The sequence below is a fragment of the Colias eurytheme genome, chromosome 30, assembly GCF_061535395.1.
Source record: "Colias eurytheme isolate Ceu_HAF_F1 chromosome 30, ilColEury1 Martin Lab GWU primary, whole genome shotgun sequence".
Taxonomy (NCBI): Eukaryota; Metazoa; Arthropoda; class Insecta; order Lepidoptera; family Pieridae; genus Colias; species Colias eurytheme.
Genome location: NC_143009.1, coordinates 4878371 through 4905339, shown reverse-complemented (window position 1 = coordinate 4905339; position 26969 = coordinate 4878371). Strand labels below are relative to the sequence as shown.

General features: G+C 33.4%; 2 protein-coding genes across 5 annotated transcripts in view; one reads left to right on the top strand and one right to left on the bottom strand.

The window, feature by feature from the left end:
• Positions 1-14820, top strand: part of LOC149895825 (uncharacterized) — a 50014-nt gene extending 35194 nt beyond the window's left edge. For 3 of the 4 annotated variants that reach the window (XM_090118674.1, XM_090118673.1, XM_090118675.1), the window contains exons 12-20: positions 3541-4033; positions 4810-4972; positions 5116-5158; positions 5451-5552; positions 5676-5797; positions 8050-8356; positions 9089-9236; positions 12321-12676; positions 13659-14820. In XM_090118674.1, coding sequence (XP_089974800.1) covers positions 3541-4033; positions 4810-4972; positions 5116-5158; positions 5451-5552; positions 5676-5797; positions 8050-8356; positions 9089-9236; positions 12321-12642 — 1700 coding nt within the window. In that variant the 3' untranslated portion in view covers positions 12643-12676; positions 13659-14820. The remainder of the gene's footprint in view (positions 1-3540; positions 4034-4809; positions 4973-5115; positions 5159-5450; positions 5553-5675; positions 5798-8049; positions 8357-9088; positions 9237-12320; positions 12677-13658) is intronic. The other variant, XM_090118676.1, reaches the window with a different exon arrangement.
• Positions 14821-20687: 5867 nt separating this feature from the next.
• The window catches only part of LOC149895823 (putative fatty acyl-CoA reductase CG8306), a 52487-nt gene continuing 46205 nt past the window's right edge, over positions 20688-26969 (bottom strand). The window contains exons 8-12 of the mRNA XM_090118683.1: positions 24083-24199; positions 23162-23281; positions 21940-22099; positions 21296-21393; positions 20688-20867 (exon numbers count right to left, since the gene is read on the bottom strand). Of these exons, the coding sequence (XP_089974809.1) occupies positions 20729-20867; positions 21296-21393; positions 21940-22099; positions 23162-23281; positions 24083-24199 (634 nt within the window). The 3' untranslated portion in view covers positions 20688-20728. The remainder of the gene's footprint in view (positions 20868-21295; positions 21394-21939; positions 22100-23161; positions 23282-24082; positions 24200-26969) is intronic.

Sequence of the window (26969 nt, the reverse complement as noted above, 5' to 3'; positions counted from 1 at the left end):
AACACCAACAACATCCACATAACAGACACGACGCTCGCTCACCACAAATGAAGGCTCAACTACCGTGGACTGCAACCCAGATAGCACACACAATTCCTGCAATGAAATCATTACCGTTACAATAATCCACGTTACAAACTTTTACTTTACACAAGTTATCTCCGATACAGTCATACTTGCGTCCTCGTACGCCATAATATCTCACACTACATTACTACGATAATTCATTTTCATTTAATTTTTTTTTGTCAAAATAACATCCATCCTGCCTCAGCCTACACTGACCTTACAGGGTTTCCACACTGCCCCGATCCTACTGACCGGTCAGAACACACATGTACTATCCTGGACCTCATGCCAGATAGCATATCACTTTCTTCTAATAAACGACATTACCGTAGTAATATTGGAATATTACGTAAATGTGTGTTGTGTGGACACAACACACATTTACTTCGTACAGCGTACGAGTAAACAGATGTCAGTATGCTACTGGTCAATTATGAAAACTGAAAACAGAGTGTTGCCGCAGCAAATCAGTAAAACGGTACGCGACCGTATCCTCAACGTTTGCGCTGCGTCATCGTGGCATCGCGTCATCGAGCCGTACCATTGGCCGCTGATGATGCTACGTTGTTCCATATGCTACGCAACCGCTGCGCCGTACTGTTAACTGCCTCGCTTCTAAACGCTGTGTCGTAAAACGCTCTCTGTAATTTAGCTAATTAAAATCAATCTGACATTACCTGTCGTTAATTATGATCATTGACTATAGCGCAAAAATTACAATATCTAAAAAAGTTTAAAACTAATAATTCGTAACTTAACCGCAAAAAAACACAAAATTTCGACTAACTCAAAAAGTGGCAAAAGCTTGTTCTCAAACTTAATGATTTACTAACTTGAATTTAATGTAATCATGTGGTTAAAATTCCTTAACGGTATGTTAACTTTTGAAAACTCAACTTAAAACAATTGATAAGTGTAGGCTTAAACTCATCTGTGAATCTCATATCGAACGGTAAAAGGGCTGAGCTAAATTTGAGTTTCAACGTAATAAGAATGTACTGCTCATCAACTACTGTACAACTACCTAATTGATGTATTCAGTTGATGTCAAACTGCAGCTAGTCACAAAAACTAGATATTATCAAGGAATTACATTAAATGCACACAATGTAAATCGATTATACTATCGAATACTCCACGTTTAGGATTTGCGTTCTTATATTTTGAAGCTACAAAATAACCTTCAGAAAACCTGGATGGATTTTTTTCTTTTCTCTATTCAATTAAACAGACATTATATTCTGACGACAGTATGTAAACTGTAAATGCGCGATTAACCTTGAGATTATTTTCAGTTATTTTTTTTTTTAAACTATCGTAATATTTAACGGACCTTAACGTTGATGGGATAGTTAAGAGTTTTTTTTTTTTTCTTTTTTTTTTTTAAAGCAATCAAATTACATACTAAAACCGAATCTAGACCCGTACTCCAATCATAACGTTTATCTTACGCCAGATGTTTATTTGAACACACGATAATTATCTGTGACATTGTATTATGAACTGCCTAAATAGGGACTTAATAAATTTTCTAAGTAAAAATTCAAAACGAAATGCCTCGATTTATCTTTCATTCGATCAAACTAAGTCTGCCACTTTTCATAAAACTGCATATTGTAAAAACTGTATACTGTGAATTGTTCACGACTTAATATTTTTTTTTTTTTATTTTTTTTATAAAGAAATGACCTCAAATATCACCCTAAATAAAACCTACGAAAAGTTTATTAAACCTCTAAGCACTAGTTAACGCATTGCTTTTCGTTTTTTTTTTTAATCGAATAACAATAAGGCTGTCTTTGTGTAGCAATTAATTGCTATTTGTCAAGGGTATAGTCTAAATAAAAACTAACGCAGGTAGTTCAAGAAATGAATGCGGGTAGTCAAGAAACTAACGCGGGTAGTTAAGAAACTAATTTAAAAGTAATTCGCATACTGTTTTTTGTTCTGATACACGGACAAGTGAATGTTTATTGTTTACGTTCGATTGAAGTATCTGGATGCAGTGTACAAATTATTGCGCTTTCTTTTTTTAGTGTTAGCTCACAAACTAACCAACATTAAAGCAAGTCGTTACTTAATTCATCTTGAAGACAGTGCTTACGCCGCGAAGTGTTTTTTTTAAAATAACGTGAATTACCTACTCAAGTAAACGTGTCCCTGAATAAGTGAAATACAAGTCACACGACCTAGGTACTGATAATAATTTATCACTGCGTAACTAAGATGGGCTAAATGTAATGGAATAAGATTTAACTAACTACAAAACCGTAAAGCAATATCGCACGGCCTAATAATAACATCACTGCGTGAATAAGTCGAGTTAAATGCAATAAGATTTAACTATACACTGGTCTTGTAGGTTACAACTTTTAACAAAATCTGTACGGCCTGTAAATCAGCGCTGTTTTTATGCAGCATTTAGCTGAGGCTGTGACGATTTTCCTCAATTAATTTTAAGATAAATTTTGTTTTTGGCAATAAATTTCTTTTTCTTTCAAATAAGTTACTACATTTTAAAAACCTTACTTTCTTTATCTAATTGCACACTCAAAGTGAAATGTTATCTACTGACCGATTTCTTACAAGAGAACATCAGAAACATAGTAATAAAAATAGTACGACTGACCAGATTCACCAGCACTTAGCCTCATACATGTGCCGAGTGGCAGCTGCCAACGCGTCGTTTCGTTACACCATAACCTCTCCTCTGTCATGAACCACACGGCTTGTAGGCGCACCGCCCGCGCCACTGCTACTGCGATAACGCTGCGATGCCAGACTTGTGAAGTCATGATGAAGCGCTGCTCTCGATGATACGGGGTCCATACGAGCACATAACGAGCTCTCCCATTGTCACCGGCTGCTCAGTGACACGTATGCTCGTAGAACTGTAGGATGCCTCTTCCCGTTGAAACTGGATCGAAGTGCCACGTGGTTGCGGCATTTTGTTTTTTAATCAGTGCACGCATCAATTGTATCCAGGTTATCGCCACGTGTTTTCTCATTTGCTCGATTTGATCCCAATTCTGATGTCGGCGAAAGGTGTAGAATGTGAATCTATTTTCAAGCTGTGGGCGTTGCGTTGGGTAATCGAGCAAAGAAACACCTCTGACTCAAACATTTCTTTATTTACCACCGATTCGGAAAGCAGTATCTACAGAGAAGAACCGGCAAGAAACTCCATAGTTGCTCCTTTTAATCATGTTAGTTTTACAATACAGTCGTTTCTAATACAATCACTTGGTATTACAATTATGACCACTAATAAAATAAATATCACAAATAAGTTATAGTAAGCTACTACGTAATAGATGTGCACTCGGTAACGGTCGGCGAACGAATGACCCGAGTCGTGCGCGCGCGCTGCTTTATATCGGTTCGCCGTTCGTTATTTTTTAAAGCTTCGACGGTGGCGCCGTCATATATATATTAATATTCTTTAGTTAAGTTTGTTGTATTTCATTACAGATTCCCGATTCTCAGGCATTTCGGCCACTTCAAAATCATTTTACAGCGATGGCAACATTTCCATTGAACAAATACGCGACATCGCCCGCAGTATCCGTCGTCACGAGTGTTGCCATAAACTCAGTCACAACTCCCCGAAATTTACCCGAAAACAGTGCAAAAATTGCCATGTCTCCTCCAAATACGGGAAATATTATAACTACAATAAAAATTGCGTGCGATACCATTCGAATAAATCGGAAAAATGGGAAAAATCGGAGAAATCGGAAAACAATGATATTCCCACTTATGTTAGTACATTCGATTCGAAGTTGCCAGATGACAATTTTAGTACGTTTTCAAAGAAGAAAGATTCGTGTCTATGGTTGAAGGAAGATGACAGTTTTGGATATGGCAACATTTGTTGTAGGAAAGTGAATGATGGCAATGAATTGATTTCGAACAAGTTTCTACAGATTGTTATTACTATACTGATTTTTATTATGGCTGTATGGTGAGTGATTTTTTATATATTTTTTTATGTATTATAATATAATAATTTTAGGTTTAGAGACATTTATTTTTCAAAGAATTTTACAATTATAAAATATTGTGAAACGTTAGTATAGTTAAGTGAATTGTAAAATTCTTTGAAAATAAATGTCTCTAAAGTCTAAACCTAATATTATGTACAGATATTTCCTTTAATTAATAAATAATGGTTGAATAAAATTTTAATAATTTACAACCAAAAGGAATTTATTAATTAAAATGTTTAAAGAAATCTTGCAAAAAATGCTGTTTCCCACAAAATTTTAATTACTAATTTAGACATTCATAAAAAAATCATTGGAGTAATTTAAATTATCTAGTATTTTTTGGAAAAAAACGCCATCTTTACTTTGCCTAATTTCACATAAGTAATTGTTTGAAACAGTTTTTGATACATTTTTCTTATATCGAATACCTATCGAATGTAATATTTTTTTACTATTTATTTTAATTGCCCAAATTTTTAATGCCTGTCTTTATAAAATTAATCAAAAATTTACCCATAAAACTCCATTTTTACACGCTTTATATTAGCTTCACCTGTATGTTTGTTTGTAACCGACTTCTTTGGGCGCGATTTTGACCCACTTTAAACGGCCAGATTTCGTTCAAACTTTGTAGATTTATTGAGGACCGATGACAATACACTAATTTGATAAAATTTTCTATTTTTTAGTTCGGTTTTGTATAAAAAGCGTGTTTTTTAGTTTTTTTTAACCATTATTATTTATATTTCAGTCTGGTAGTAATGTCAGCGCTATACTTTCGCGAACACCAAGAGCTACTATCTATGAAGGAAATACGAATGCACGAGAAATTCTCCAACTACCCGCATTATGGGAAATTTAATGTTAACGGTGTGCCGCATCGGGCAACACCGCCGGATCTAAATCAGATACATGTGAGTATAAATAGGATCTTTTTAAAAAATCTTAAAAAAAATATCTGAATAATTTAATGTAAGAAAAGGTTAAGTTAAAATATGGCGTAGTCCCTTGTCTGAATTTTGTATAAAAATGTGTAATTATTTTTTATATGTTACAGAATTCAAAACCGCAACATATAGCAACAAAGAAAGCTACAAAAGGTAATTAATATTTCTTTTTCAAAAGAAAATTTATATTGTTATTTTTTAGGCATTATTTTGATTGTATGATTTTTTCAATTAAAACAAATTAATTTTCTAAACTGAAGTTGAATATTTTTTTTAATGCAACAAATTTTTTTAAATGAAAAAAAAAATTCGTAGTGGGTACAAATAGAATAAGTCCCCAGGGTACATTGACTTATTTTTGTTATTTTTATAAATTTTTTACAGAAAAATTGTAGGTTTTTTAACCTACACTTATTTTCTTGTAATTTTTTCAATATTTTTACAGAAAAAACTCCGCACAAAAGTCCTGAATATACTTCTATAGATCCGCCGCCTCCCACTCCGACTACAATACATGCATCAAGGAATTACGTTAAAAATGTGCTGCGTAAGTATTTTTAAATAAAAATTATAGTAATTTAAAAGTCAAGTAAATTTAGTATTAAAAAATAACCTTTTTTCAAAATTCGCCTTCTTTCTAAAATAAAAAAAAAATAACTTTTCACCCTAGACATAGAACAAGGCGCTGCACCTAGACGTGGCAACACAATATTAAATCGAGTTGCTGACGTCATCGGCGGTGGTTGTGCGTACACTGGCAATACTGATAATGAGCTGTTGGCGGATTGCCAGGTAAGAAAAAAAATGAAGGTGTTGAAAAAAGGAAAAATATCGAATAATAAATGTGGTTACAAAGTTTAAGATATCATTGAGTGAAATAGAGCATGTGTGCCGAGCACACGTGTCAGAAGTGAAACTTCTTTGTCAAGATTCAAAAATACCAAAATCGTCGCCTTACTTCATGAAGTAACGGTATTGTCATGACGCGACCTTGAAATTTTACTCTCAACGCATCTAAAGAAATTTCACTTCAAAAGGTATTGGATGATATTGAAAAAGGGGAAAAATGCAACAAATTTCTGGACCAGAAGTAAAATAACTCAAATAAAAATATAAAAAAAATGTTTATTTATTTAAAATTATTTTTCATGCTGCTATAAAGGATTTGAAATGCTTATCTCACCGGATAGCAAGCATATTGGTAAGAATTTGTGAAAATAACATACAAAAATTATAAAAATATGCTTCTATGTACGCCAAATTGAGAAAAGAAATGATTTATATTTTTATAGTAGTATCGAAGGCTTTTGTTATTTTACTCATACGGGGTAGTCAAAAAATGTGGAAAATATGTGTATAAAACCGGAAATGAGGAATTCATTAATAATTACAGACCTATATCTATTCTGTCGTCCTTTGGTAAAGTGTTGGAGTCCTTAATTTGCCCAGTATTACACTATCATTTTAAACAGTTTTTTAATATCAGTCAACATGGTTTCATGCCATCTCGGTCTACTTCTACTAACTTGGTAGATTTTTGCGAAAATCTTTCTAGTTCCCTAGATCGCAATGAACAGATTGATGTTATTTACACGGATTTTAGTAAAGCGTTCGACAAGGTTTCACATAAAATATTACTTAAAAAGCTATTTTTGCACGGTATTTCAAATCAATTTTTGCAATGGATAGATTCTTACTTAACGAAACGAAGTTTCTATGTTGTTGTAAATGGTTTCCGTTCTCAAACGCAAAATAACTTCCGGCGTCCCGCAAGGCTCTCACTTAGGCCCTATATTGTTTAATATATTCGTTAATGAGATACCCGATTTATTGTCTTGCTCCCAGAGTTACATGTACGCTGATGATCTCAAGTTCTGTCGTACAATAAACAACATTGACGATACTCATAAGCTGCAAAGTGACCTAAATAAACTTGTTGCTTGGTGCGACTCTAACAAAATGGATTTAAATCCTAAGAAGTGTTTTTTGGTAAGGTTCGCACGCAAAGGAAACTTGATACAATACAATTACAATGTAAACTCTGAGAGTATCAAAGAGCTCTATCATATTAAAGACTTGGGAATTGTTTTTGACAATAAATTGACTTTCGTGCCACACATAAATCAAGTTGTTACACGGGCGGCTAAAATGTTAGGATTTTTAATACGTAATGTTAAACATGTACATAATGTCAAGGCGAAGATATCATTATACAACTGCCTGGTGCGCAGTATATTGGAATATGGTTCTGTGGTTTGGAGACCTCACTATGCGTGCCATTCCTTACGATTGGAAAGGATACAGAGAAGATTTCTTTTGCACCTTGTTTATGCAAGTGGAAAATCAAAGAAACAGTTACCATCATATAAAAAGCAACTATGTCACTTCAAAATTACATCTCTTGATAATCGTCGGGTACTTCTTGATTTACTCTTTGCCTTGAAATTATTCAATAGTAAAATTGATTGCCCCCAATTGCTTCAAAAATTTAATTTAAAGGTGCCTTCTAGATACCCTCGTAAGGTTTTGTTGCCGCTGTGTCCTCCTCAACGCAGAACCGTATCGGGTCGAAACTCACCCATTGCGAGAATTTGTAAAACTGTAAATGACTACAGTGAGTTGTTTGATATTTTCACAGATTCTCCCAACAAACTCCGCAAAATTTTTAATTCCCTTTTTAACGATTAAAATAGATAAGTGCATAATATATATTACAATTTTTCATTGTTTAAGATACTTAGTAGTTAATTCATTAATAATTGTATACTTAACTTACTTTACGCATGCTGTGTTTACCTATAAGTGTTTTTTTACATTGATCATATAAAATTGTATTTTAACTTTGATGTTTTATCTGTGATGTAAAGAAACGTTGGTAAATCAAATAAATAAATAAAATAAAATAAAAAAATATATGTAACATATTAGTCATTCTTTTTATTTAATATCCCATTTTATTCTACCAAACTACCACAACTTTCCAACATTTACCAGAATACTTACCATAAAAACTACCCAATTTCAAATAAACAATGTTTTCACAGTCCTCCTGCGGCCTAGACTCACAAACATACGAAAACCAAGAACCATTAGAACGAATAAAACCAGACAAAGTTCTAAACGATACATATCTAGAACCTATCAAAGAGAAAGTCATCACTCCAGTGATAGCGAAAAACAATTCGGAAATAAAGGACTTGAAATATAAAGAGGAAATTATAGCTGAGTCGAATTTTTTGGACGCTAAAAATATAAGCGAAGTCAGGTTGAAAAGGGAGGTCGGTGTTGAGGGTCTGATGAAGACGAGTTCAGAGGAAATGGTGCTTGGACAGTCCGATGAGAGTGGCACAGGTATTTAAACTATTTTATATTATAATATAGCTATTTAAAATATCTGTATAATATTATTATTTGGATTGGATTATTCTTGTAGTGAGTAGCCGATTTATGAGTTTGAATTTACGTAAAAATATATGCAACTTTGTCCTATTTAACCGTACCGTAAGCAGCTGTGTCCTACGTATTCTTAATCTATATTTAATTTCCTTTTTTTGTTGTACCCTAAAAAAACTGAACGCTACATACAGACTGTGTGTGATATTTTATATCTTATAATAATATGCAACCTTTTCAACTATTTCGCTAAAGCAACTTTGCTCGAGCCTTGTTTAAATGTTTTAACAGTGTCCTGTTTAGCGTTACCCTAAATAACTGTACCCTATTCTTCCTACGTATAAGTACCCTATTTAACAGTGTCCTGTTTAGCTTTACCCTAAAACAAATGTACCCTATTCAAGTGTGTCCTACGTGCTTGTTTCCTATTTTACAGTGTTTAGCTTAACCCTAAATATCTGTACCCTAAGCAACTGTACTCTATTCTTCCTACGTATTTGTACCTTATTATACAGTGTCCTGTTTAGCTTTACTCTAAACAACTGTACCCTATTTTACAGAGTTTACTGTAAAAAACTGTACCCTATTTTACAGAGTTTACTGTAAAAAACTGTACCCTATTTTACAGAGTTTACTCTAAACAACTGTACCCTATCTAAACGTACTCTAAACATCTGTACTCTATTACAGATTGCGACACAATATCAATAAGCGTGTCGAACCCGTCCATACAAAACACGACACTTTTGACCGAGACAATTTGTGGCGCTGCTAACGTGAGCCTCACTGTGCCGCTGTCGCATTGTTTGCAGCATAAACACTTGGATATTATGTTTCGGTAAGTAGATGGACATACACACACATAATTCACAAACACACACACACACACACACACAAAGATATAGACTATTTATATATTTTATATGATTGAGGGCCGATTTTTCAGTCGTTGGTTAAATATCCGTCCAATAAATTATTACACGAACATTTTAAAATGTCACCTGTATACTGTCAAATACGGACAAATATAATATATTTTTGAAATGGTAGTTTAATACGTTATTCGATGAATAAGTTTTAACCAAGGATTGAAAAATCAGCCCCAATGCAAACTTGTGAAAAAAGTTAAAATTATTTCTCACGAATTAATCAATTTCAGATTTATTATTTTTGTATGTGTCTATAAGTCTTGGATATATTTTGGAGAACAAATTCAAATTCAAATTAATTTATTTGTCAAAAAACATGGTAAGATGTTAACAATTGAGTTCCAGCATGTTCAGCCGTTATTAACAGCATGCAAATTATGTCACTTAATTATAAATCAAAATTTCATTTATTATTTTCATTATCATTACATTTCACATTCTACAATCATTATTAACAAAGTCAATCAATCAAAGTCAAAATTTATATTTGAAGTATTCTGCCATTGTGTAAAAGGAACGCTCTGCGAGGAATTTCACTAGTTGCCATTTTAATTTATTAAGTGGCAGTGATCTTAACTCTTTAGGAAGATGGTTAAAAATTTTGATAGCCATTGCATAGCTATTCCTGTTAAGGAGCGCAGTTCTACACAAAGGCATGCGTAAAAAAACAAATGGGATATAAACAATTATGGTGTAACCATATGGACATTTAAAATAATTGATATTATTGAATCTGATGTAATTATTTGATTTTCAGATACAAATACAATCTATCTAAAATATCGTTTCCTTCTGGGATGTAGATTTATATCTAGACCTATTTAAGTTATGTGTATGGATATTTATCCATACACATAACAGTTTGTGCACTCTATTATAGAATATTTAAGTACATATCTATAATTTAAAGTTTAAACTAATATTATAAAGAGGAAAGGTTTGTAATTATGTATGTATTTATGTATGTTACGCTTTCCCGCTTAAACCTCTCAACCGATTTTGATGAAATTTGGCACAGACAATCTTTCACAGAACAGTAAAGTAGATAGAAGTGTGATGTGGGCGTGGCCCACGTGTCACTGGTAAGGTAAGATACCATAACTTGCTCTCAGTTATGCGCAGAAAAATATTCGAGTCGGTTGTCAGCTGTCAAACCTTTTTTCCGTATTTATTCATTAATTAGGACGTGTTGTTCGGTATTAGAGTTCAAAACTGATAGCAGACGAAATAATATCAGCAATGGAGGCATTTCATACCATCGGTAAGTCTTATTTTTATTTATTTTAATTACATTTTATGTTATAACTTCGCTTGTCGTAATTTGTCAAAATTGTATACAAATATCTAGTCAAAATGAACCTTAATCCGTAAGAAATTAGTACTTTTATAGATTGAACAGCAAACAAGACTTTCTGGAATATTATTGCAATAAACAAACGAATGTCGCTTTAGTGATGCTTGTGGAGCATATCGACAGTATCGATACCTTAGAAAAGACAAACATTATAAATATTAAATTTTATTTTAATTTTCCTTAGCTTTCATTTGTCCAATTTATTTATAGATTTCCCAAAGAGGCTAATTTAAAAGAGAAATGGATAAATGCAACGTGACGAGTTAACTGGATGCCGAACAGCACTAAGCGGTCTAACAAAGGCCACCGATACAGCAAACCTACGGCAGTTCCAAGATTAAAATAATGCATATTTTCTGTTTGTATTTTGTAAATATAGATTAATACTATTCTATTCCGTTTTTTATTTAATAATAATAATATAAAAAGACGTACTTAGTAGTAATAAACATACTCCAAAATGTCACACATTATACTACACTCATATAAAAGAAAGAAAAAAAATACACAAAAAATATTTATTTGTGAATTATCGATAACAAGGCTGACATCCCTCAGGGCATAGCATCGATAAATATCAAGTTAATGTCATTAATGTGGAGTGACACAAATTTCAACCTTATCTCTATGTATTGCGTTTCAAATTTATATCTATCGAAAACTAACGCCCTCTGTTGTGGAGTAGCTGAATGTTTTCGAATTTGGAATTTCTGTGCAATGAGAAACAAAACAGCTAATATACCTAGGGATGTTATACTAAAATAAACCGTAACATGGTGCGTTAGGGTACAAATTGAAATGCTGAATTTATAATATACCTTAGTCAGTTTTTACTCAAATTAAGCTGTCCAATCAAAGGCATAGTTTACTTGTAGTGTACTGTATAACTATCGGTTTAAATGTGTGGGTTTGGCGACACTGGTTTCATACTAATTATGACATTATAGCACTTCTATATGTTTTTACTGTTCTGTGCAATCTTTAGACCCTGAGAAAGAACATAGGCTACCTTTTATTGCGAAATATGTACTACGGGCGATGCCGGGGCGGACCGCTAGTGTATAATAAAATAATTATACAAAAAATACGACTGCGTCATCCTTCCGCGTTTGGTACCGCAAACTAAGCGTGTTTGCAGTACGCGGCCCGCATCGCTCAACCCCCCTCCGTTTCTCTACGCAAGTACATTTGTCGTACTACTGTATAGTGCCATAATCATGGAGTACGGCGACGATTTTGGTATCATGCCAATGAAGTTTCACTTGTGACACGCTCATGTTATATTATTCCTTTACAACACACAGCACGCGGCTAGCCCAGCGTCTGTGCGGGCTGCGCTGCACAGTTCCCACCAAGCTGTGCCAGCTGTGGGCTATTTAATGATACGTCTTTAGAGCATTACTATGTTTTATTGTGCAAAATGTGTGTTATGTGTGCACGTTTTGGCAAAATAAAGATTTTATTTATTTATTGATTGATATAAATTTATAAAAAATAGAATAAATTCGATCGCGAGGCGGGACTCGAACTTTACAGTCGCACTAACACACAGCACACGGCTAGCATTCCGGCTGTGCCAATCATAACAAAACATTTTTCAATGAATATTTTATTTATTTATTTATTTATTTCCCCTTAGCACACGGCTAGCACTCCGTCTGTGCGGGCTCCGCTGCACAGCTCCCGCCAAGCTGTGCCAGCTCCACCGCTCGCTGGCCGCGCCCGTACACGCGACACACGGCTGGCTGGCCCGCCTGGCGCTGGACTGTGGGGACAGTGACGTGCGGCTGCGAGCTGGGAACGCGCTGCTAGAGGTTGGTATACTTGTGTCTATAGGGACTGTAGCTATACGAGGTGCCAAGCTGTGCCAAGCTGTGCCAGCTCCACCGCTCGCTGGCCGCGCCCGTACACGCGACACACGGCTGGCTGGCCCGCCTGGCGCTGGACTGTGGGGACAGTGACGTGCGGCTGCGAGCTGGGAACGCGCTGCTAGAGGTTGGTATACTTGTGTCTATAGGGACTGTAGCTATACGAGGTGCCAAGCTGTGCCAAGCTGTGCCAAGCTGTGCCAAGCTGTGCCACGCTGTGCCAAGCTATGCCAAGCTGTGCCAAGCTGTGCCAAGCTGTGCCAAGCTGTGCCACGCTGTGCCAAGCTATGCCAAGCTGTGCCAAGCTATGCCAAGCTGTGACAAGCTATGCCAAGCTGTGCCAAGCTGTGCCAGCTCCACAGCTCGCTAGCCGCGCCGCTCGAGGTTGGTGCACTACGATACTTATTTCCGCGTGGCTCCGCTCCTGCTGGTCTTAGGCCCTATTCAGTGCGACGGACTAGGTTTTACGTCCATCATGGATGAATTTGTCGTTCAATGCGATGCGGATCGTAATCGAAAGTGGTACAGTGTTAAGCGCGTCACACACGGTGAAAATACTATAATATTTTATCTTAAGATACTGTAATATTTTATATTACAGTATCCTATACCTATACCGATACCGATATAATATTTTATATTACAGTATCTTAAGGTATCCGGTATCAGCGTTCTGACCATCATTTTTCTTTTTGTCATTGCGTACTTAAGACCCCTGTAGAACCGCCATCCTGTTACAAATGACCCGAAATTTTGTGACGCACTTTAAACTTTGTATTTGGTGATTGCGGTCTATAGCGCTCCGCGTGACTGTCCGCCGAGCACTGAACAAATACATTATAATTTAGAACCAAGAACCGTCCGTCGCGCACGTCTGCGTAGGTCTTCTGCATCTCACTGAATAAAACCATAGCGTGATGATATATATAGCCTTCCTCGACAAATGGGCTATCCAACACCGAAATAATTTTACAAATCGGACCAGCAGTTCCTGAGATTAGCGCGTTCAAACAAACAAACTCTTCAGCTATAATATTACTGATTTATTTTTTTATTTTATTTCAGCAGTTTTAATATTAAAAACTAAACAATAATACATTTGTTTCCAGGATTTGTGCTACATGAAGCCGGACAAGATTGACTTCATCGAATTCAACATTCACATTTACAGAGATTGCCATAACTAAATATATATAAGTGCAATAAAATCACCGTGTCCGTCCTGAACATAATATTGTTATTTTTGTTAATTATCTATTTATTTAAAATTATATGTGTCGCAGGAGAATTGTAGAATTTCGTCGTTTACAAACGGCGTCCGTCACTTTACAAACGGTCGGCATTTTGTAATATGCCGAAAATTCGTAATCAGAAATTTTTGGTTTGGATAAGTGGGTGGGTTAGATTAGGTTCTTGTTTTTAAAACTACACAGAAATAGGTAGTTTTAAAAACTTTGTGAACGGCGAAATATTACAATTTGCATGTTTATCAGCCATCTGGTTTCCATAACACACGCGAAAGCTTAGTATGGGATCAGATCGTGCCGTGAACAATTGTCCTAAAATATTTATTTATTTATTTGGATATGCGTGTTTGAATTTATAAAATGCCTTGAAGATATTGTTTTTGTAATTAATTAATTGTATCTTATTTCATTTTCTTGCTTTTTTTTTGCAATGCATTTTCATACTAAATCCAAAGAACGGTATTTTTTACATATACTTAACTACACACACACATAATATCAAAGCATAATTAATTTCGTAATATTAATTTATTTATTTATTGAATGAAATAGAATACAAAAAGTGCAATTAAATTAAATGAATGGCATCATAATATTATATGCACATTGGTTCGTTTGTTGTTATATTTTTATTATTCTCTATTGGTCTTACCACAAAACAATTTAAACACAGTCTAACTTTAAACCAGGGATCTGTCACTTTAATAGTTGTCTATGTGAAATACGACAAAACCAGATTAAAGAGAACCCGCGCGCAAAGTTAAACCTTGTCTAAAGTTTTTTGTGATAAGACAGTATAAGTTCACATATTATTATATATTTAAATTAACTTTAAAATATTTAATTCACATCTTTTTTTGTGATTATTATGTAGTCTGTTTTTATATAAATGGCTGTCTTATATTTAATGAATTCTAATTTATATGAAAACTAGCGGTCCGCCCCGGCTTCGCCCGTGGTACATATTTACGTTTTCTCTACATAAGAACCATCCTCGTACTTCAAGGAATATAATAAAAAAAGAATTAACGAAATCGGTTCAGCCGCTCTCAAGTTATGCGCTTACCAACACATTTTGGGATTCATTTTTATATTATAAGATATATATTTTTTACACATAATTTGATGTGGAATATTAATTACATATATAAATACTAGCTGCTCCGCGCGGTTTTACACCCTTGGTTCCGCTCCTGTTGGTCTTAGTGTAATGATATAGATAATATAGCGTTCCTCGATAAATGGGCTATCCAACACCGAAATAATTTTTCAAATCGGAACAGTAGTTCCCGAGATTAGCGCGTTCAAACAAACTCAGATTATGTCGCTTTAAAAATCGGTGGTAGCTACATCAGTTGCATTATGTAAAGTGCTTGATGTTTGTTTTTGAAGTGAAACTTCTTTAGACGCGTTGAGAGTACAATTTCAAGGTCGCGTCATGACAATACCGTCACGTCATGGAGTTACGACGTTTTTTGTATAGTCGAATCTTGCCAAAGAAGTTTCACTTCTGACACTTCTATATTACATAGGTATAACTCGATAAGCTTTATTTTATTGAGATTGAGATGAATGGATGTCAGTTTTGTTTGTATTTTAGTTCCTCATGAAATAAAAAAATAATTACCTAACTAACTATATGTATTAAACCTGAGAAAATATATTTTTTTTGAGATTTCCTACAATATTCAGTGTTGGTTTTGATTGGTTTTTAGTAGCTAACTAGTAATATTCATAAGTTAAAAATATAGAAGAGGAACTTTCAATAAGATAACAAATAAGTTTATGAAACAATTGCAATTCTCTCATATAAATTAATGATATTATAATAATAATTCATAATGATAATGGATTTCTCTCAAAGTATTATTTTTATTTCCAATCATTCCTTAAATGTACTTAATTAATTTATAATTTTTATTTACATTTTGTTGAGTTTTCATCACAATTTAGGTAATATAATAAGTTATTCCTTTATATACTTTTGAAACATACATATTTAATTTAAACAAAGGTATCAAGTCTGACCGCCTCTTTGGTACAGTGGTTGACGCATGAGCGTAGAACCTAGGGGTCCTGGGTTCGATTCCCGGTGGAGACGAAGAAAAAAAAATGTCTCGGTCTGGTAGGACACAGAAGGCCTACACCTACTTGTCCCTAAAGAAAATCGATCAGTGAAACAGATCTGCCCCTTACCCCACTAGGGGACACAGGACTTCACTTTATCAAGTATGGGAAAAAATCACCTTACAAATTATATTAAGTAGTAAATAAAAACTCCTAAATAGATAATCACCTTTATAGATAAATTGTAGGTATTCAGTAAAATTATTTTTATAATATCTATTAGAATCTCATAATAACAGTAAATGTAATTTTAGTATCTTATAGTATCTAGTTTCTCACAGACATAGTTTAACACCATTTTTTGCATTTCTAAAAAAATAGGCAATTAAATCTATAATAATTTATAGAAATACATATCTTAAAAATTTCCTAATGAATACAGCAATTTTCATACTAAAAACATAATAAAGAAGACTTTTGATTTAAATATTTATTCAATTCATTTTCAAAAACTTTACCTATATTTCATTGCCATCTTTATGAAATGCAAAAAATTATAGACTAAAAAAGTATAGTTTCTTGCCATATACAAATTAAAATTGTAGTTTAGTAAATGCTTGATTATTATTTTTTGTCAAGACACTATTTTTATTTTACAGTGTTTTTCGGTGCTTTATGTTTTATATTATTTTGTACAATACAACATGTTTTGAATAGTATCGTAGAGATAAACTACGATAACATGGCGCGCCCCTCCAAATTACTGTTTCAATGTGTGTAGTGACATCCTTACGAAGGAGTTTGTATGTAGTTGTACGTATTCGTCTTTAGTACTTTACGTCCAGATTTGTTGGTCAACTAAACTAATCATAAGTTGCCGAGCGCCCAAGACAACGCACGTGTCGTTTTCATAGAATACGTCAGTGCAGCGCCATTACTAATAAGTAATAATAATGAGCGATTAGAGCGTGACTAGTCGAGCAACAAATCCGTGGATTTGTTTTTGTTTGACGGCCGTCTCATTACGCACACATGCGTTGTGAATCTTGGTGGTGCATTGTAAATACTTTCACAAATACTTTCAAACGTTTTGAATTTTGGAGGGGCGCGCCATGTTATCGTAGTTTATCTCTACAATAGTTGAATTATCGAATTTTTTATTTAAACATTCCATAAGTATAAGGAATTCTGTAGAATTGTAGAAAAGTTTTTAATCAAATTTGTATTTATAATTAATATATGGTAATTAGTAAGTTATTGTAACGCGATATGAAATAAATAATTTTATTTGTATAATTTGGTGTAATTTTGTCATTTTTTGGCAATGAATTGATTTCGTATGCAATAGTTTTTAAGTATTACATTTCAGATTATTTTTATTTTGAGGACAATAAGTATTTTTTATTGCCAATTAGGGTTTTTCGTTTGTTATTTTTCCTTTAAATATAAAACATCACAATAATTAGGTTACATAGTTTGCCTCTTTAGATATTAATTGTATCGTAAGTTTATGTAATGCTAATGTTAAAGCTATACACGGATATAAAAATAAATATTTATGTGCAGGCGCACTTTTTGTTTAAATGTCAATTTGACATAAACTTGGAAATTTTGCCGCCTTTTTATCTTCCGTGTATAGCTATAGTTGTAATGAGCTGTAATCTCAAAACTATAAGTATCAACAAATTTTAATTGTCTAAGAAATAAATTACTTTTTAGAAGTTCGAACTCGTTTTATTTATAACCACGTACCTATATCGATGATCCTACCAACTCAGAACCTTCGTAGGCAGCTGTAGGCTCATACACAACTCTGCTGAAAATCATCAAATGATCAAATGACAGTCCATCATTCATTTCCAGAGATATTAGAAAACTCTCTCGATTATGCCCATAACATTAATTTATAAGTTACTAGCGGTCCGCCCCGGCTTCGCCCGTGGTTACATATTTACGTTTTCTCTACATAAAAACCATCCTCGTACTTCAAGGAATATAATAAAAAAAGAATTATCGAAATCAGTTCAGCCGTTCTCGAGTTATGCGCTTACCAACATATTTTGAGATTCATTTTTATATATAAGACTAGCAGTCCGCCCCGGCTTCGCCCGTGGTACATATTTACGTTTTCTCTACGTAAGAACCATCCTCGTACTTCAAGGAATATAATAAAAAAAGAATTATCGAAATCGGTTCAGCCGTTCTCGAGTTATGCGCTTACCAACACATTTTGCGATTCATTTTTATATATAAGATTACATAAATTTAAACATATTGAATAATCACTACATAATTATTAGTATAAAACAAAGTCGCTTTCTCTGTTCCTATATTTCTTAAATTATTTGTCTAATATTTTGCATTCGCAATTATTTGATAGCACAAATGATTCTTACATATTCTGCTGACTAGATTGTGTAAATATTCAATAGGTAGATCCGGTAAACTATAACTCGAATTTCTGTTAGGTACCCGAATCTTAAAACCCGAAAACGGTTGTTAGAACTTAACCTATAAATGTAATGAATAACAACTTTTCAAAATTCTTTTTATAATTTACCAGATGAATCAATTTCCAGATGCACTAAAACCAAATTTTTTAAATGTATTTTTTTGTTTTCCGTATTCTCATTATTCGGATATAACTGTTAGGTATACCACATTCTCACAATAGGTATTAGGTACATTTTTTTGTTTCTCATCGTAGTTACAATTTTCCAAAATAATAAACTATTACCAAATTTTTATAATCTTTTTATTTGGTTCCCATTCAATCGTCACTATCGCCTGAAAATAAAAATTGCCAGTAAGTTGAGTTTATTGTTTTATTTGCACATTACAGAAAAGTTCAAATGTCTTTTTCGATTCAGTAGGTTAGGTTAGGGTTTTAAAGAAATGTTTGAGTGTCAAATTCGACTCGGTAGGTTCCCCGCTCAAAAAAGGCTAGGTTAGAACTGCGATCCCCTGGAAAGATTTAGTTTTTCTGGATATTGTTTATTTGAATTTTAGAAATCTGGATATTGTCTGGATATCAATTAACTGTATTTAAAGAGATGTGTTTTACAAATCTGGCTTTCGTGCATATGGATTAGCGTAGTATATTATTATTAGTCTGTGGGATTAGGGTCATCTGGAATTTTGTGCATTTAGATTTCGTTCGACTGGAACTCACTAAATTATAAAATGAAGAAATGGGCAAATGAAATTTGGAGTTGCAATTATAGCGGGGTTATGAAAAAATGTTAATACGTTTTCGGGATTATGATATTCGAAATACATATTAAGATAGGTTTTATTGAATAATCACTACATACATAGTATAAAACAAAGTGGCTTTCTCTGTCCCTTTATATTATTTGTTTATTATTGTACAGTGATAATTATTATCGGTTAGCTCCCAAAGGCTCTAAACGATTCTTACCTAATTACTTAGGTCACATATTCTACTGACTGGATTGAGTAAATCCTATCCTATCCTACTGATATTATAAATTATTAAAGCAAAAGTTTGTGAGGTTGGAGGTATGTTTGTTACTCTTTCACGCAAATACTACTGAACCGATTACAATGAAATTTAGCACACATATAAAGTGTAACTTGGCTTAACACATAGGATAGGTTTCATCCCGGAAATCCCACGGGAACGGGAACTATGCTTGTTTTTCTTCGACTACGCAGGCGGAAGGCTTGTATTCAATAGATAGCGCTATTATTTATTAGGTTCCCTTTACGCGTTAACCGTTCATATTCATTACTAAGACATGACAACGTGTGTTGGGTCAGCTAGTATTATATAATAATATTATGTATTATGGATAAAAAATAAAACAACAATATAAAATTATTCACATTTTATTTATTACTTATGTCATTGGAATGTCACTTCACCCATAAGTTACATAATATAAGTTATAACTTAACCCATAACTTTAAAGTTAACAATATTTCACCAATACATAAGTGAAAGAAATACAAAGTAATAAATTGATCTTATAATTTAATTCAAAGCTTTTTTCTTATTTTCGAATTAAAACCAGTTATAAAATTTATCATTACAAACATGTGTATATTTTTTTACATATTTCTGTAACAGCAACCATGAATTAAAATATAAAAAAGGTGCGATCGGATGATCCGATTTTCATGCGGTTTATAGATAAATACAAGTTTGTATGGAAAATAAATTAACAGAATTTTTTAAAAATTCATGGCCGCTGTTATAGAAATATATACATATTAAAAATAAAATTTAGGCATATTACAACTACATTAACATACAAATAATGAAATACAACTTTCATAAAAATTAATTTATTAAAATACTAATATTTCAAGATACAAAAGTTCATACAAAAATAAATGTAAAAATTCTAAAAAATACAATTTTAGTATACAATCTCGAAAAATACGTATTTTCATACTAATGTGTAAAATGCAATAATAAGTAAAGCTTGTGGACGCAAATTAATAATAATATAACACTTATAATAAAAAAATCAATATTACATTGAGATTCAATAATATCAATACATTCATACATATTTTAAAGACATTTGAGAAATTCGAATTCAAAATTCAAATCAAATTCAAAATTTTGAATTTTAAACTTGACATTTGAGATTCAATAATATCAATTTATTCATATATATATTTTTATTTTTTTTAACCTATTAAAGTTTCAAGTAATATTAAAGCAGAAAATAAACAATTAAAAATTAAAAAATGCCCTTTTACATGAAATACAATTTTTTCAATAAGCCTAACATATATTGACCGAAAAAATTTGTTCAAAATTTTTTTTTAATACATACTTATAAAAATTACCATAAAATATATTATTAATTATTATGTATACTTAAAAATTATTATAAAAGTGTATACAAAAAGTATACAATAGGTGGAGCCCAAAATGATTGAAGCAGCGTCAAACCCAATAATTTTGAAATAATAAACCAAACTAAGAAAATAACCAGAATTTGCCAAACAATATGGACGAATTTTAATCTGAAACAAAAAAAATATAGTTAAAAAAAAAGCGTGTGTGCAAACGTGTCAGAAGTGAAACTTCTTTGCCAAGATTCAAAGATACAATATCGTCACCTTACTTAATGACGTGACGGTATAGCCATGACGCTACCTTGAAATTTTATTCTCAACGCTCCTAATGAAGTTTCACTTCGAAAACACTTTAGTATGATAAAGTCATGCAATTATTGTATTATCACCGATCGTTGATAAGTGTAGTTTGTTTGACCGCGCTAATCTCAGAAACTACTGGTCCGATTTGAAAAATTATTTCAGTGTTAGATAGCCCATTTATCGAGGAAGGCTATAGGCTATATATCATCACGCTAAGACCAACAGGAGCGAAGCAATGCGGGTAAAACCGCGCGGCACAGCTAGTAAAAGATAAATTAATCAAAATATCTTACATTTGATCCTTAGTTTTTGCAGCCGGCATAGTTTTTTCACTTTCCTTGTTCAAATATTTCCTCACTCCTAAATGTAAGTTTACGAAATATTCGATCCACTGAAAAATACATTAAAATACTTATTAAAATTTGAAAAAATATGATCAAAATGAGCCTAGGTTCATGTTGATATATATTCTTGTCTATAAAAGAAAAGGGGTGAAGCTGTTTTGTTTCGTTATTATTTAATTTTACTAATAAAAAGTGTAAATGTTAAAAAAATTATTTTATTAATAGAAAAATGTTTATAAAAATGAAATGTACGTGTTGTTTTTTTCTAAAGAAGGCAATATCTTTTTTACCTCAATTTATTAATTGTGAATACATAAATAATGCCTTCAACAATAAAAAATGTATTTATTCCTTTTTTTGTTAATTATAATATTATCACTACATAGTATAAAACAAAGTCACTTTCTCTGTCCCTATGTCCCTTTGTATGCTTAAATCTTTCAAACTACGCAACGGATTTTGATGCGGTTTTTTTTTTAAAAATAGATAGTGATTCAAGAGGAAGGTTTTAGTATATAATTTATTGGGTTTAAGTCAAAGCGGGCGAAGCCGCGGGCGGTAAGCTAGTTAAATATAAATTAATTAATACTCACATATATAGTACCAATATTAATGAAAAACGTCTGTTCGTCAGTTTTATTCAACTCCGTGGCCAATTGCCTCGTGTTAGGATTATGAAAACGCCATTCCGTGAAAATGAACTTTTCCAATCGACTCAATGAGTTCCATACGTTTTTGTGAAGACGGAATAATCTGAAAAAATATTAAATTATCTATACTAATATTATAATTGTGTGTAGTGCTTAATATATTATTAGTTTTAGTTATAAAATTATAAATTATTATAATATGTATGTTAGTCTGTAAGGTACATATTTATTTTATGGGTCTGTACAATTTATTGTCTGTTACCTGAAATACATATATGTAATAAATAAATAAATAAACTATAACGCTGAAGAGTGTGTTTGTTTATTTGAACGCACTAATCTCGGGAACTACTGGTGTGATTTGAAAAATTCTTTCAGTGTTAGATAGCCCATTTATCGAGGAAGGCTACAGGCTATATATTATCACGCTACGACCAACAGGAGCGGAGTAATGCAGGTGAAACCGCGGGGCATAGCGGGTCGCTTTCTCTGTCCCTAATATTCAAACGGAAACTTAAATGATTATTTATTATTGTATGAAAATAAAATCTAACAAAATATGAAAAGTCGTAGAACAAATGTTGTTACTTATGATGTTAGCTATCTTGTCCTACGAGGTTGCTGGTGTTTTACAAGTAGCCCTGTATGATTAATTAGGTTTTAGACAAAGCGGGCGAAGCCGCGGGCGGTAAGCTAGTAATATATAAAGATATTAAACAGCAAAAGCTTTTGTCTTTTTCTCTGTTTTTGCATTTCTTTTTTTTAAGCTATTGCATAGCTTTTATCTCAGACTGAACGCGGCGACCGAACGTAAAAATTCCGTAACGAAAAAACCTCACACCAGGTGAAACCGCGGGGCATAGCTAGTTATATCGACTGGCCGGTTGGCTTGGTAGGTAGTGGCCCTGCATTCCAAGCCAGCTAGGTCGTGGGTTCGATTCCCACCCGGGGCAAATATTTGTGTGATGAACATAGATGTTTGCTCTGTGTCTGGGTGTTAATTATCTATATAAAATTTATTTAAAAATTATATATGTATGTTTATCAGCCATCTGGTTTCCATAACACAAGCGAAAGCTTAGTATGGGATCAGATTGTGCCGTGTGTGAAAATTGTCCTGAAATATTTATTTATTTAGTTATTACTTAGAAATATAAATACTTACATAGGCCTTGCTCCAGTGATACGTAATATAGTGTCTAATAAAATAGCCGGGATAAAATGGACAAAAATGGCCGAAATTCGGAAAAGAAACAGCGACGGCACGAATTGTAAATGCGGGTACCTGGAAAAAACATAAATATAGTTTAAAAAGTGCCGTGTCAGAAGTGAAACTTCTTTGGTAAGATTCAAAGATAGCAAAATCGTCGCCGTATTCCATGACGTGACGGTATTGCCATGACGCGACATTGAAATTTTACTCTCAATGCGCCTAAAGAAGTTTCACTTCAATACACTTAAACTTATGAAATTATTATTATATACATAGATCCTTGATAAGTGTATAAAGTGAATAAAATCTGTAAAAGTCAACATCACTACATAGTATAAAACAAAGTCGCTTTCTCTGTCCCTATGTCCCTATGTATGCTTAAATCTTTAAAACTACGCAACGGATTTTGATGCGATTTTTTTAATAGATAGAGTGATTCAAGAAGGTTTTGGTATATAATTTATTAGGTTTTAGACAAAGCCGCGGGCGGAAAGCTAGTAACATATAAAGATATTAAATACTAGCGGTCCGCCCCGGCTTCGCCCGTGGTACATATTTACGCTTTCTCTACATAAGAACCATCCTTGGAATTCCACAAACATAAATTTTTTTTTAAAGAATTATCGAAATCGGTTCAGCAATTCACACGTGATGCCGTGACAACGCGAAACGGGTTTCATCTATACTAATATTATAAAGAGGAAAAGTTTGTATGTATGTATGTATGTATGGTTTTCACGCATAAACTACCGGACCGATTTTGATGAAAGGTACAGACAATCTTTAGACCCTGAGAAAGATCATCGGCTACCTTTTATTGCGAAATATGTACCACGGGCGAAGCCGGGGCGGACCACTAGTATTAAAACTTACCAAACAGCGCTTTTCAAAGGATAATTATGCAGCATTTCGCTCACAATAGAGTCGAGCATCGTCCAACGGAACGGATTCTGTGTTGACGTAGTACAGTGGTATACTGTTAGACCTGACCTGATAATATATGAACAAATATAATATATAGATATAAATAATTACTGAAAATTATATCTATACGGTCTTACTAATAAAATAAATAAATAAATAAATATTATAGGACATTATTACACAAGTCGACCTAGTCCCACAGTAAGAAAGAAAGAAAGAAAGAAAGAAAATACGTTTATTCGGCAATCAGTAAGACACAATCATCACAAAACATTAATAAAAGCAAAACAAAAACATACAAAAAAGAAATGGAAAACAATAATAAAATAAAACAAAAAATAAATCAATGTAATATGAAAGTGCCCCCGTATCGCCAAAAAGGACCAAGTTCAGCATGTGCCAGGCATATTATGCCTGGCGCTGGTTTTCAACAAGATCCCTTTAAGATCCGACTCACGGACGTGAGACGACGCAATGATAATAATAATTAAAATAGTGTTTATAATAAGTAAGTAGTGCATTTTGAGTGTATGAAAATCATATATATAAATATCACATATAATTATAAAGTAATATAATAAAATAATACAATAAAACAGATATAGGTACATATATACATTACATTATACATCATATTAAATTACACGCAGGCCTAAAATAAAGAACATTGTCCAAAGCTACAAACATATCAAATATAATAATAAAATTCAGTGAAAGAACAGAACACGAAAACAGAAACAGAAACTGGACACTAGCTTATCCTACGCTGCTCATCGATCAAGTAGTTTTTAAGGTGTTTCTTGAACGTGTTAATATTAACCAATAACCTAATCGGTGGGGGCAAGTCGTTCCATATTTTTGATGCTGCATAGCGGAAGCTGCCTCTAAAAGTAGTCGATCTATGCTGAGGAATAATAAGTGGCTGAGCGCAACTTCTGCACGCAACATCCCGACTATTGGTTGTCCAGTTTAACTTTTCATAAAGGTAAATGGGCGTACGGGTCTTGATGATCCCAAACATAAGAGACGCCAGATGCAATTGGCGCCTTGCCTTTAGCTTGAGAATTCCATGCTTATTTAAGAATGGCGTGACGTGACTGCGAGGTGGAATTGACTTGAGTTTCGACTGTCAAACAGCTTGCTTACCTGTGCTTTCAAACTGTATTAAAAATACTATTTAATAATAATTGTACGTGAAAAAGTGTTCCAATCGTCATATAACTTATTTTTGTGCTTATGAAATATAATTCACAATTCACAAAGCACGTAGCGGCACGAAAACAACACAAACTTGTAAGTGCTTAGCTAATTCTTTAATCTACCCTGTAATTTTTTTATGTGTTATTCTCGGTAACAAAACCAAAGATAATAAACGATAAAAAATTACAAATTATATATTAAGAAAAATAAATATTGAATAAGAATATTTATAAAGATAATTTTTCTTGAGTGACGAGGAAATAAATATATTTCGCATTATATCTGAGCACGAACACGGAACAGATACAATACAGCGCCATCTAGTCACATTTATAGTTAAACAATAAACAGTCAATAGAATGAAAAAGTGTACTGCGTGTGGAAAGTTTACGTCACCAACAGATGGCGTAAAATGTAGTGATTGTTCTGGCTTCTATGATAAGGTATGCGTAAAGCTTCCTAAATCTGCACGATGTCCCCCTGACTGGTTATGTCCGGCGTGCGTGAGCAAAGCTCCGCGTCGGGACAATACCGAAACTCCTGTAAAAGGATGTTCATCATCGCCCATAGATTATTTGAATTTAGATGTTTTGGAAGAATTAAAGAAATTTCGTACTGAAATGGGACAGGAAATAGGAGAAGTTAAAGCGGGAATTTCCAACTTATCCACCAGAATGAATAAGCTTTTCGAAACTGTTGAAAGTCTATCGTTGAGGTTGGATACTGTTGAACAAAAGGTATCCATGCTGGAGGAACAGCGTGCAGCATATTGTTTGTCAGAGGGCACAGATTTATCGGATACGGTAGCGTTATTAAAAACTCAATTAAATGATAGAGATCAAGAATTACTCATGACAGATATTGAAATCAGTGGATTACCCGAATGTGAAAATGAAAATTTAACTCATGTATTAACTCTCATCGGCACTAAATTGGGCGTTGTGGTGAGCGAGAACGACGTTGTAAATATTCATCGTGTTGGCCCACCGCGTTCAAAAAGTCCCGGAGATCCTGGACCATCCTCGCGTGCAGTGTCCGTTCGTCTCACGCGGCGTTCATTACGGGACCAGCTATTAAAAAGTGCTCGTGTACGCCGAGGTCTAGATACAACGAATTTAATGATTCCAGGCCCTATCCGAAGACTTTATCTGAACGAACGCTTAACGAGAACGAACAGGCAAATTTTTCGAAAAGCACGAGAAGAAGGTAATCGACTGCATTGGCGTTATGTCTGGACGCGAGATGGGCGAATATACGCCCGGCAACAATCCGGTACAACTGCGATAAGGATTCGATCAGAAGCAGACCTGACTAAGGTTTTTGGAGGTATATAAATTCGTCACTTCATAGTAAGGAAACCGCCTGTATAGTCCATATTGTATTTTTATTTATAGAAAAAATGCATATTTTTATACAAAGTTTTTATTCATATTCTATAGTTTCAAGCCACGGTGTAAGTGTAGTATTGTATTTATTTTTAATCTATAGATGCCTAAAAAACTTGCGAAAGTGTTGTTTAATTTCACACGTTATAAAATACACTGTAACGGAATATCAAAAATCTTACATTCATAAGCTGTTTTATATTCTGTACACGATTGAAGCTAAAATATATAGTTTTAGGTTTAATTTATTG